Source organism: Equus quagga, chromosome 3, assembly GCF_021613505.1.
Source record: "Equus quagga isolate Etosha38 chromosome 3, UCLA_HA_Equagga_1.0, whole genome shotgun sequence".
Taxonomy (NCBI): domain Eukaryota; kingdom Metazoa; phylum Chordata; class Mammalia; order Perissodactyla; family Equidae; genus Equus; species Equus quagga.
Genome location: NC_060269.1, coordinates 64,115,539 through 64,127,681, shown reverse-complemented (window position 1 = coordinate 64,127,681; position 12,143 = coordinate 64,115,539). Strand labels below are relative to the sequence as shown.

Here is a 12,143-nt window from a genome sequence, read left to right as displayed (position 1 = left end):
CATTTGTCAAAATTCATCGAAGTGTACATTGAAGTGTGTATATTGTACATAAATTATATCTTAATGCAGTTGATTTAAAAAAAAATCCACCCATAGACCCCTGTTGCCCACAGTTGTCACCATGGTGAGACTTCCCAGCTCTGCCTCCACCGAGTCCCGTGCCTCAGCAGACTCTATCACACGCATCACACACTATTGCACATCTGTCATTGTTTCCAGATCCTGAGCTGCTTGAGTTCTGGGGCTGGCGTGACCAACCGTCCAGGTTTTCTGTAGTGAAACTGGGAGAGTCTCAGGCAAACTGGGGCTAAGGGGCACCTGTCTGGGACCTTGGTTTAGCGTGATGTCAGGTGCACGGTGTGTGCTCAGTAAATGTTTGCTGAAGGCCTACAATACGTGGGTTTGTAGAGATCTCAAGGTTCTTCTACTTTGGTGCTCTCTGCAAACTGAGGCCCCAAGAGGTGAAGCCAGAGGCAGTGGCAGATCCAGGCCCCGACGCCAAGCTCACTGTGTCCTGCCCATGGCTCCGGCCTCTAGACCAAGCTGTGGGGTGTTCTGGAAGGCAGATAAACAAGCCCTATTTAAGTTTTATGGAGCCATGAACCTCTTCCAGAGCCCCTTCTCCAGGAAGTTCCCCTCCCGGCTGCCGGCCTTCCATTTCCCCACTCCAGTGAAGTCATCTGACCCTGAGTGGCCCAGGTTTCCTTTCTCCCTGCACCTCCCAAACCCACTCTGCGGTCCCAGCGCTGCCTGCGATTAGTGCTGACCTTTCAGGGAGCAGTTTGCTCAGAATGGGCCTTTATGTAAACAAAAACAGCCTTCAGGTTTTCCTGAGGCCGGCCTGTTTTCCCCTCAGGTCCCGGGTAGGAAAATAACCAGTGGGAGGGAGGAGAGAGTGACAGAGGGAGTGCCCTGCCTCCCCAGACCTTGGGCCACTGTCCTCTCAGGCCCGTCTCTCAGGGCCTCTTTGTCACAAGTCGCTTCTCAGTGGGGAGCGGGCATGGGGGAGGCTGGGGATTTCAACAATGCCACTGTGTCTGGCAGCAGAGCGGGCGCTGGATGCTTGACCTGATTAGGCTCAGGGAGCCTGGGCAGAGGCAGAGAGCAAAGGCAGCTTGAGAAACTCTGCTTTTCATCCCCACCCAACAGGCTTTTCTTCCCTGTGTCTCTGCCAAGGCCTCTTCTTGGGTGGAAAAGGCCGTATTGTCTCATTTCCACAGGGCCACGATGGTCTCTCTTCTCAGCCTGGACAAACACTTTGACCTGCCTGTCCTCCCCGTTCTGTCTCTCCTTCCCACCAACCAGCTCCCAAACAGAGGGTGTTTTTCACACTTGCACTCTCCCTCCTCAGGCCCTGCCAGGGCCAAAGCGGGGCCCAGGAGTCCAGCTGGCACCCACATGAAAGCCCTTCCTGTTGAGAACCCACATGGAACCGAAAGCTGCCCACACCCACGGCCCTGGCCCAGGGCTCCTGAACGCAGGGCCACAAAAACTTGGCCACGATGCTCCAGGGGAAAAAACAGCCCTGAGCCTCTCGGGAGAGGAGCTTCCGGGTACCTCAGTGGAGACGGAGCCGGGCCCAGGAGCCCTCAGCACGCTATCATGCAGCACCTGCGCCTGGCAGAGGACATGTAGGACGTGGGGAATAGCGCTGGGGCAGCACTCTGTGTTTGTTAGTGCAGGTGGAGGGAAAGCAGGAGCGTGCTGCAGTTTCCAATGCGTTGGCAGAAACAGTGAAAGCTGAGCAGTCAGGGTGAGGCCCAAGGGGATGTGAAGGGGAGGGCGGCTGGGCCGAGAATCCAGGTCTGATTCTTGAAACGGCGGCAAAAGGCAATAGGCGGGGCTTCCTTGAGAGAAAAATCTGTTCTCTCATCCTGGGTGTGGTTACCACTGGCACAGCCAGGCCTGTTCCTGCGATGCAGGTGCAGCCTGGGGAAACTGAGCTCCAAACAGGACAGGGAGGGGCTGCGATGTGTGCAAGGTGGAGCTTCAGCTGCAAACCCAGGGCTCCCGGCTTCGAAAGAATCCCCTAGTAAGTTTCCAAGGGTTTATTCTTACAAAGAAATCTGGAAGAACATACACCAAAATGTCAACCTTGTTGTTATTTTGTTGTTGTTGTAGTTTTGCATTTGTTTGTTTTCAGCTCACCTGTACTTTCTAATGTTTTATGCTTTGTTTGTTTTTTTTTGAGGAAGATTAGCCCTGAGCTAACATCTGCTGCCAATCCTCCTCTTTTTGCTGAGGAAGACTGGCCCTGAGCTAACATCCGTGCCCATCTTTCTCTACTTTATATTGGGACGCCTGCCACAGCATGGCTTGATGAGCGATGCGTAGGTCCAGGCTCAGGATCTGAACTGGTGAGCCCGGGGCTGCTGAAGCAGAGTGGGCAAACTCAACCAGCATGCCACCAGGCCAGCCCCTCTAATGTTTTTTTACAATGAGCAATGATGACTTGTGTAAAACATTTAAAGGAAAAAAATAATTTTTATTAAATGACAGTACAAATAAGGTGTTTAGAAAAAATGAGGGGCTGGCATCTACTAATGGACAAATAAAGTTAGATATTATCAGCTTAAGGTGAGAAGGAGATGAGAAAAGGAAGCAGCAGAAAAGGAAAAAAGAGAAAGAGGAACAGCTGAAATGAGGAAGGAATCCAAGCAAAAAGAAAAGGAGTGAAAGAGGGAAGGGAGAAAGAGAAGTCGTTTGGCACCAAGAGTTGACGCTCTCTTCACAGCTTCCTGGGCTCCAGGTCGGCCTCTCCGGACTCTCAGGACGGCAAAAGAAATATTAGTCAGCAGCCCCTCGCTTTCCTTATAGTCAATACTAAAGACCCTGGACTGGCCTGGACTAGAGGGAAGCTTCCTGCACTAGCTATGGTTCCAGCTGCAGAGACACTTAATAAGAGCATTTACAGAGCCCCTGCGCGGGGTTTGTTTCATATCTCGGGTTTCTGGGACTCTCTCTCCTCTCTCTCTCTCTCTCTCTCTCTCTCTCTCACACACACACACACACACACACACCCACCCAGAAGACACTGGGACGCCTCCCTTCAGAAGCATTATTCCTTTGAAACGCCTGCTCTTCTTGTCTCTCTCCTGAGGGACGACGAGTGGAGACGGCAGAGCGCTGGCTTTGCTGCCAGCACCCCACAGGGTAATCAAACCATCCTTGGTGACATCATATTTTCTGAGTGGATGTTTGCTTCAAAAGCTGCAAAATAATCTGAACTTTCAGCCCTGACTTCTCCCCAGAGGACAGCGATCTCTGAATTTGGCCAAAACAGAACTCACACCTTTGCTCGTTAAGGGAGCAGCTAGGGAGGGCACCAACAAGCTGCCTTCCTCACACTTCCCATCTGCATCCCCCATAACATTCCTCACAGTCTGAGTTTCTCTGGGTGCCTGGGGCAGAGAAAATGCATGCTGAGGGGGGCTGAGGAGGGGATGGGAAAGGAGGGGCAGGTCCACAGAGCCTGGTGCTGAACGGGCGATGACCCCCACCCGCCTCCCTCAGGCGCCAGTGTCTCTTATTACAGACACTTGGCTGGCAGGCACCTACTGCAGGACCTTGGGAGATCCAGGCAGGAGCAGCTGGAGACGAATGCTGACAGTAAAGCCACCCTAGAGGGCCCTGAAAATTCAATCCCCAGAGGGGCAAAGGTCAACATCTCTGAGCCAGAGGCCAAGGCCTAGGAAAGTAAGTGCAGCTGAAAAGACGAAGTGCCCATCATCAAACAGGGGCTCCTAGACTTTGGAGCCAGAGGGACCTCAGTGCAGATCCCAGCTGGATGACCTTGAATCATTTGCTTGGCCTCTCTAAACCTCACTTTCTGCATCTGAACATAGAAATCCAATCATTTATTCATATGTTCATTTGCTCAACAAGTATTTATTGAGTATATATTATGTGCCAGGTGCTGTGCTAGGCACTGGGGATGCAAGAGTAATCAAACTATTGTTCCTGCTCCAGAGGGGCTTGTAGCTCAGGAAGGACAAGCAGTGCTGCCCTGGGGATGTATGTGGAGCATATACTAGTCTTGGGGCCAGGAAAATCTTTCCTGAGGAAATGGCATCTGAGCCGAGGCTGGCAGGATAGGTAGGAGTGCTTGACAAGAAAAAGAAAAGCAAAAAGCAACCTGCGCACAGGCGTGGTGGTAAGAGAAAGCATGGCTTAACAGAAGAACAGAAACAGTCCAGGACAGCGGAAGACGGAGCACGTGTTGTGGGAAGGAGATCGGGGCAGGAGAGGCTGAAGAGGGCAGGGAAGGCTGGCCATCCGTGCTCCAGTTTAGGTTTTGTCCTGAGTCTACACTTTAATGAGGCTTTCAGCGGGGAATGAGATGACCAAATTTGTGTAGTTACAGGGTGCAGAACTGATTGGAAAGAAATGCACCAGAGGGTGAGGGGACTGTTAGAAGAAGGCAGTTGGAATGAACCAGGTAAGAGACAACAGGGTCTGACTGTGGAGGTGAAGTGACGGCAGAGAAGGGGAAAGCAGGTAAATGCGAGAGGTGATTGAAAGGAAGGATCAACGGACTTGGAGACGAATGGACGTTGCAGAAGAGGAGGCTTTGATGATGGGAGCAGTAGTAACTATTTCAGCACTGAGGAGGAGAAATGCGCTCGCTGAGAATGATCCCTACGAGAAAAGAGCCAAGCCATGCCACAGACCCCTGGAGAAACTGAGAACGTGAAGGCACTGGGCAGGGAGGCGGGTGGGGTGAGGCATGGAGGAACGTGAGGACACAGGCTAGAAACCTATCTACGTTCGGAATACTAGCAGCCAGATACTTACTCCTTAGGCAGGAAACAGGCATTATTCTTAGGAGAAAGAGGACAGAAAAGGCTATGAACTTGGGGGCTTCAGGCACCAAATAGTGAGGGTGAGACTCAGGGCTGAAAAAGAGGTATTAATGGAAAGTCTCGCTGTAGAGCAGGCGGGCCTCCAGTCCCTTCCTCTTGTTCTACCTGCTGATGGCCATCTTCCCCAGGTAGGAAGATAGGGTTCTTCAGAAAAACTGAATAGCCCCCGAGGCAGAAATTTCCAGATACTAATATTCAGGGGGAGGAGGGTCTTCCAAAGAAACGGCCAAGTCTCATCTCAGTCACTCTGAAGCGGAAAGCAGCAGAGAGCATCCAAACAACTTCTGTAGTTTCTCATTCTCAAATCTGGACAACCCATCTCATATGGTCATAGAAATATGAGAGGCCATAAAGCAAGAACAAGGTGCGATGAAAAAGGAAGAAACATTGAACAAGAAAGAGTTCTTGGAAATTAGTAAATAAAATAAAACTTTCAACAGAAGTGTTAGAAGATACGACTGAAGACACTTCTCAGAAGATAGGACACAGAAATAAGAAATAAGAGAGAAAAGATAAGAAAATTAGGGGATTAATTCAAGTGGATTAACAACTGACTAACAGAAATTCCAGAAAGAGAGAGAAAATGGAGAAGAAAAATGATCAAATAAATAATATAGGAAATGTTCCTAGAACTAAAGAGTTCATGTCACTGGATTAAAAGAACCTGCCAAAGGCCCAGAACAAGGAATTTTTAAAAACCTAAACCCAAGAGTTTGATCCTAAAATTCCAGAACACCAAGCATAAAGCAAAGAACTTAAAAGCTTCCAGAGACAGAACAAAGAAAAAAATTACACACAAAGGAATAAGAATGGCATTACACTTCTCCTGAGCAAATGTATCTTAAAACCATGATGGAAAATTATTTTCAGTCTACATTTCTGTACCCAGTTAATCTATCAGCCCAATATGAGAGCAAAAGAGAAATATTTTCCAAACATGCAAAGATTCAGGAAATTTAGTTCCCATCAACAATTCTTAGGAAACTGTGGGAGAACAGGTGGCAGCAAACAAAAAACCAAACTCAGAGAGAAAAAGCCAGATTCCAGGAAATGGGGTTGCAACTCAGAAGAATGGTGAAGAGAACTCTCACAGGACTCTCCAGAGCAAACCTAGGGAGTGACCTGTCCAGACGGGAGAAGAACGGAAGGCTCTCTAGAAAAAACAGACACTTGATAACATAAATGATATGGTAGATTATATGATGGAGCTTCTGAAAAGAATTACGGAAAATTATGCAAGTAAAAAGAAAAGCAATTAATAACTCCAGGAAAAATAAAAACTATACAGGAAAGTGTGCAATGATAGTGTGCTACTTGACTCTGCCACAAACAATATTTCTAAAGTCTTAATGATGTACACCCTGACTATTGACATAAAATACAGGATAGTGATTCAACTATATTGAGAGGATGGGAAGATAACAGGTGGGGGAGGCAATAAGAGAGCTAACACCTCACATATTATCATAACAGACAAGTCTAAAACTGCCATACCAAAAAAAAAGCAGTATAATATATTACAGAGAGAACTACCAAAAGAAGTGGGTAAAAGTGGTTTTGTGGGCAATGGGGGGGGGCAATTTTGGAATATGGGGAGAGATAAAGCAGATGATTAATATTTTTCCTTACAGACCTTAAAAAACACATATGGATGTTCCTTTCATACAATTTTTAGTTTAAAAAAATTAAATGTAACTAAAATAGCAAAAAAGAAACGTGAGTTCCCATTCCCATTTTCCCCCCTTAGACTGTGAGGAGATCCCCAGCAGAGCAGCCCTTGCATTTCAGAGTCAGGAAAAGGGAACAAGGCAAGTTGCTGAGAGTACATTACAGTCTATGCCTGATTTCTGGGCAGGGGGCACAGAGATGAAGATGGTAAAGCACACAGCACAGAAGATCTCCTCAGGAAATGTCAGTTCATATTTCTTCTCTCCTTGAATGAGTCCCTCCCATATATTGGTTTATTTATTTAAGTGAACACAATTCAGAGAAAGGCAGAGGAGTAGGCAGGAACAGCTGCCAAAAACCAGTCAATAGATTTAGTGACCATCTGGTTGAGCGCCTGGTTTCTAACCTGTGTGATCATCAGAATCGCCTGAGGAGATTTTACAAGAAAAGATTTCTGGGCCCTACTCAAGACCTGGGGTAACTGGGACTCAGGGAGGAGGAGTAAGTGACCAGGCCAGGGTGGAGAAGGATCGGAATAAGGCCCCAGCCTCCTGTCCACAGTGCTGTCCCCTACCTGGGCTTCCGTGACCCCCTGGTTTTCTCTCTAATGTGCCCCACTGGGGCCAGGAAGCTTCAGCCATGCACCTCTTTGGATAGTATTGTTGAGATTCAGTGCTGGGGCAAGGGGAGGGGTGTGGAGGGTGCTTCAAGTCCCATGGAAGCCAGCTCAGACTCACCTGCCCACTCTTGGACTCCCCCAGACTCAGAGGAACAGTGGAGTTCCTCTGCCAGGTGGGCAGCTGCTTGGCTTCCCAAAATGCCCCCCTGTGCCCAGAGGCGTGGGATGCTGAAGCCAGGGCTGGAGCCAGAAAATCCAGCTGTGTCATTTGCATTGGCCAACCTAGCGCTGATGCTCGGTTCCAGCCAACTCTGATTCATAGACTTCACCACTTGGCAAGATCCTACGCCCTGTCCCTCCTTCTTTCCCTCCCTGCAGGTGGTTGACAGGCTGGCCCAGGCAGTTCTGCCCCAGGACACAGATGTCAGGATCTCCAGGTCAGCAAATTCAGTGGTGTGTGATTGCAGAAAATCAAAGAGAGACTTCTCTTAGGCTTGAATAATTCCCCTATACTCCTTTTTCCTATGTTCTTATAGCTTGGGGCCAAGAAAAATCCTCTTCAGGAGAAGGAATTGAAAATAAAAACAATGTCGCCTTACATTTGCATATCATTTTCCATATACGGGCTCGTTCATATATATTATCTGATATCCGAGCTTCACAGGCACGCTTTATGTTTGTTATTGGCAGCTCTAAGTCCAAGACCGTGCCTGCGCCGTCAACCTCTGCAGTTGCTTCTGCTCCCTTCTGGTTGTGTGGACGGAGAAGGAAGGTTTTCCATCAGAGGCAACACCATTAACACAACATGGCAGATGATCTCCTGCTCCCCTCGGAAGTGGTGGGAGGCAGGCTACGGGAGGAACCAGAGCCAGAACGACCTAGGCAAAAATCAACAGGCACAATGCATTTAGTGACATTTAGTAATATTTATTATGGAATATTTGAAGCATAACAAAAGTAGAGAGCAGTGAACTACCATGTACTGATTACCCAGATTAAAAAAAAAAATCAACTAATGGCCACACTTCTTTAATTTGTATCATTGCCCATTCCACTCCCCATCTCCACAAATGGATTGTTTTGAGGCAAATCCACACTATCATCAAATTTTCAGTCAGTGTTCAAATTTCCCCTAAATGTTCGTAAATGGTTGATATGTCTCTTAAGTCTCTTTGAATCTATAGGTTCTTGCTCCCTTTTCCCTTTTTCCTTGTAAACTTCATTTGTTGAAAAAACGAGGTCATTTTTCCTATAGTTTCCCACATTCTGCATTATGTTGGTTCACATTTCAAAAACGTTTTTCTGTCCCACATACTTCCTGTCAACTGCCAGTTAGCTGTATAGACATGAGGTGTGATTTTGAGCAAGAACACTTCATAGGTGATCTTGTATCATTAGGAGGTACACAGTTTCTACCGGTTTCTCTTTTTGTGACGTTAATAGACACGGATGAGCATTATCTAGACCTATTAGCTCCCAAGGGCTCTGCAGAATGGTGATTCCAGTATTGCGTCTTCACTTACCAGCTGGAATTCTTACAGAAAACCTTTCTTCTCAAATAATGATTACCTTGAGGTACAGTTCCTATAGGAAAGGCAGACTGAATTCTTGATGCCCTTCCTTTTTTGTTCTCCAGTGTTCAGAATAAGTTGGTTCCTCCACTCTCACATCCAAAGATGATCTATGAGTTCTTTTTATTATTTTTATTATTATTATAAACTCATGGTTTTTACAAATTTTTTGATATATTTCAACTTATTGAACTTCTTCTTCTTTTTTTTTTAAAGATTTTATTTTTTCCTTTTTCTCCCCAAAGCCCCCCGGTACATAGTTGTATATTCTTCGTTGTGGGTCCTTCTAGTTGTGGCATGTGGGACACTGCCTCAGCGTGGTTTGATGAGCAGCACCATGTCTGAGCCCAGGATTCGAACCAACGAAACACTGGGCCGCCTGCAGCGGAGCGCGCGAACTTAACCACTCGGCCATGGGGCCAGCCCTTGAACTTATTATTCTTATTTGTGCTCAAAGTAGTCCCATCTTTGGCCTCTTCAGGTTAGTCCTGAATTCTTCTGACGCGACCTTGGTAGTCTTTGATAGTTTCTTTGCTTTCAGGAATGATAAAATGTTCTTAGCTTATCTTGTATATACACTTCCTGTCTTAGACCTGTAATCCAACACTCTTTAAGGAACTCTGATTCCTTTTGGTGGAAAATAGTATTTAGAATTCATAATGTGGACAGCAGGCAGTCATGGCTACTGGCTAATCACTGTCTGAGTCTCTTTAATGGACAGTGCTAGGAAATATATATATATATATATATATAAAACATATATATAAATATGCATATATAAAAAACATACATATATATATTTTTTGGGGGGGGAGGAAGATTAGCCCTGAGCTAACATCTGCCATCAATCCTCCTCTTTTTGCTGAGGAAGACTGGCCCTGAGCTAACATCTATGCCCAAGTTCCTCTACTTTTTTATATGTGGGATGCCTGCCACAGCATGGCTTGACAAGCAGTGCATAGGTCCGAACCGGTGAACCACAGTCCACTGAAGTGGAATGTGCAAACTTAACTGCTGCACTACCAGGCCAGCCCCTGAAATGTGTATTTTTGATGCTATCTTTTTTCAGTTTTGAAAAAAATTTCCAACTTATGAAAACGTTGCAAGCAAAGTACAAAGAACTTTCCCCCAAACCATTTGAGAGTAAATTGCAGGCATGAATGTCCTATACCTCCCAAATACTTTAGTTGTATTTCCAACAAACAAAAGTATTTTCCTCCATAAGCACAGCACAGCCATCAAGATCAGGTTGTTTTGCCATGGTCACAATGCCCTTTTAACAAAAGATCCAATCCATAATCACACTTGGTATTTGGCTGTGATTTTTCTTTAGTCCTTCAGTCTACAACAGTTCCCTGTCTTTCCTTGAAATTCATGCCCTTGACGTTTTTGAAGACTAGGGACAGCCATTTTGTGGGGAGTCTGAGAGTTTGTGTCTATCTGATGTTTCCTCAGGATTAGATGCAAGTTGTGCGTCTAGGGCAAAATATCACAGAAGTGATATCATTGCATCTTATTAGGTAACACATGATTCAATTTGATGGATTACAAATGATGTCCATTTTGATCACTTGATTAAGGTGGTGTCTGCTAGGTTTCTCCATTGTACAGTAATTCTTTTCCCATTTGTAATTAATAAGTATTTTGTGGATAGGTACTCTAAATACTCTATTGTTTGTCAAACTTTCACTTTATTCATTTATAAATCTCTCTCTCTCTCTCTATATATCAGTGTAGATATATATACATAGATATAGATCAGTAGATAACATATATATCAGTATAGACTCAAGTATTCCTGTTTTATTCAATGGGTTGTAATCCCTTGCAATCCTTATTTATTTTGATACTCAGATTGTGGCAGATGTGGCCCGTAGATGCCCCTTCACACTAATTTTGTCTCTCTGAGTCATGCTCATTGTGTTCTAGGTTCGTCTTGTACTTTGCCCATCCCAGCTCTGCAATAAGCCACATCTCCAAAGAACCCAGCTCCTTTTAGTGTAGAATGGTTTTTAGAAACCAAGATCAGGACATTAGATGGGCTTATTGCTTTACGGAGGGTCTATATTCTCAGCACTTCTCTCAGTGGATGTAGCTAGGGGAGATAAATATGTACACATACACACACATCTATATTTATTCCTATTTCCATATCTACTTAAGGGAGACCATGAGTTCAGTTCCAGTCCAAGATCACAGGGTCCATTCTGCTTTCTCCCTTTCTGTATTCATGGTACCTTTTTCCAATGGTTAGACAATTGCTCCCACTATCCATAATATACTTACTCATTTGGGCAATCCCACCACAATCTCCCACAGCCGCTGCCACTTCCTTTCCTATGGGGATCAGTGCCCACCCTACTGGGGCACTGATACCCTACTCCAGGCTGCTGTCACTGACTGCCCACATGGACACCTTCCTCATCCCACCCACGCTCCCACTCCCAGTATCAGGCTGCTCCTCCACACAGGCACTCCCCTTGTGCCACTTGACTCTGACCCCCACAATGGCAGCCCACCCTTCCACAGGGACACCCTCTGCATCCCCTGGGCTCCCCTGTCCCGTACCCCCAGCATAGACACCTACCTTCCTCCTCAGCTGCACCTAATGGCTTTAGCACTGAATTGTTCAAGAAAAGACAGAGAAATAAAAGTAAAGTGGAGAAGGATGAGGAGGAGGAAGTATAGCTACACTTTTTTTTAACAAAGAAAATACTTCTTGAGTATATATAATATTTCCAATTCAAATTTAGAAGTACACAATTTTACTTAATTTCTTTGATTTCATATTTTTATCTTCTTCCTCTTAAGCTAAATATCTTGATTACTAATAACACCAAGATTATTATTTACTTTACCTTACTATATATTTAATAGTTTCAGAACAATAAAACCAATACTATTGTAAACAACATAAATGGTGAAAAAAGTTTAAGATTTAGAGTTCTTTTTATCCTTAAGGTATTTCCTGCTAATGGTGTACAGTCAAATTACTGTGTTTTTAGGTAATTTAAAATAATTACTCTCAGTGTGGTTAAGCCTCCAACTCAAAATGCAATTGTATTTTAGGGATAATTAGAAGGAGAAAAGAAATTTGAATGTGGTAAGAAATTTTGGCAAAAAGAGCACTCTGAAGGAGGCTAGTTCAGGAGGCATGGAGTAGAGAGCAGAAAGGTCCAAAAGTTAGAAGAGGGTCATACGAAAGGAATGAAAAGCCACAAAAACCATATAACCTCTTTGGAGAGGAACTTGGCAACATCCACTAACATATATTTAATACTTTATTACCATGTGACATTCTCTTACTTACTACAGACTCACCATTAGTTCTATATGTAAGTCTATTTACATATACACTTACCCTTTGACCTGGCAACCCCACTTCTAGGACTCTATCCCAAAGACACACAGGCATAAATATGG

General features: G+C 45.2%; 2 protein-coding genes across 4 annotated transcripts in view; one reads left to right on the top strand and one right to left on the bottom strand.

Moving 5' to 3' along the window:
- SCARA3 (scavenger receptor class A member 3) overlaps nucleotides 1–12,143 on the top strand; it is a 122,823-nt gene that overhangs the window by 75,523 nt on the left and 35,157 nt on the right. The gene's annotated exons all lie outside the window — the stretch shown is intronic.
- CCDC25 (coiled-coil domain containing 25) overlaps nucleotides 2,429–12,143 on the bottom strand; it is a 64,102-nt gene continuing 54,387 nt past the window's right edge. For 2 of the 3 annotated variants that reach the window (XM_046657607.1, XM_046657608.1), the window contains one exon: nucleotides 2,429–8,027. In XM_046657607.1, coding sequence (XP_046513563.1) covers nucleotides 7,842–8,027 — 186 coding nt within the window. In that variant the 3' untranslated portion in view covers nucleotides 2,429–7,841. The remainder of the gene's footprint in view (nucleotides 8,028–12,143) is intronic. The other variant, XM_046657609.1, reaches the window with a different exon arrangement.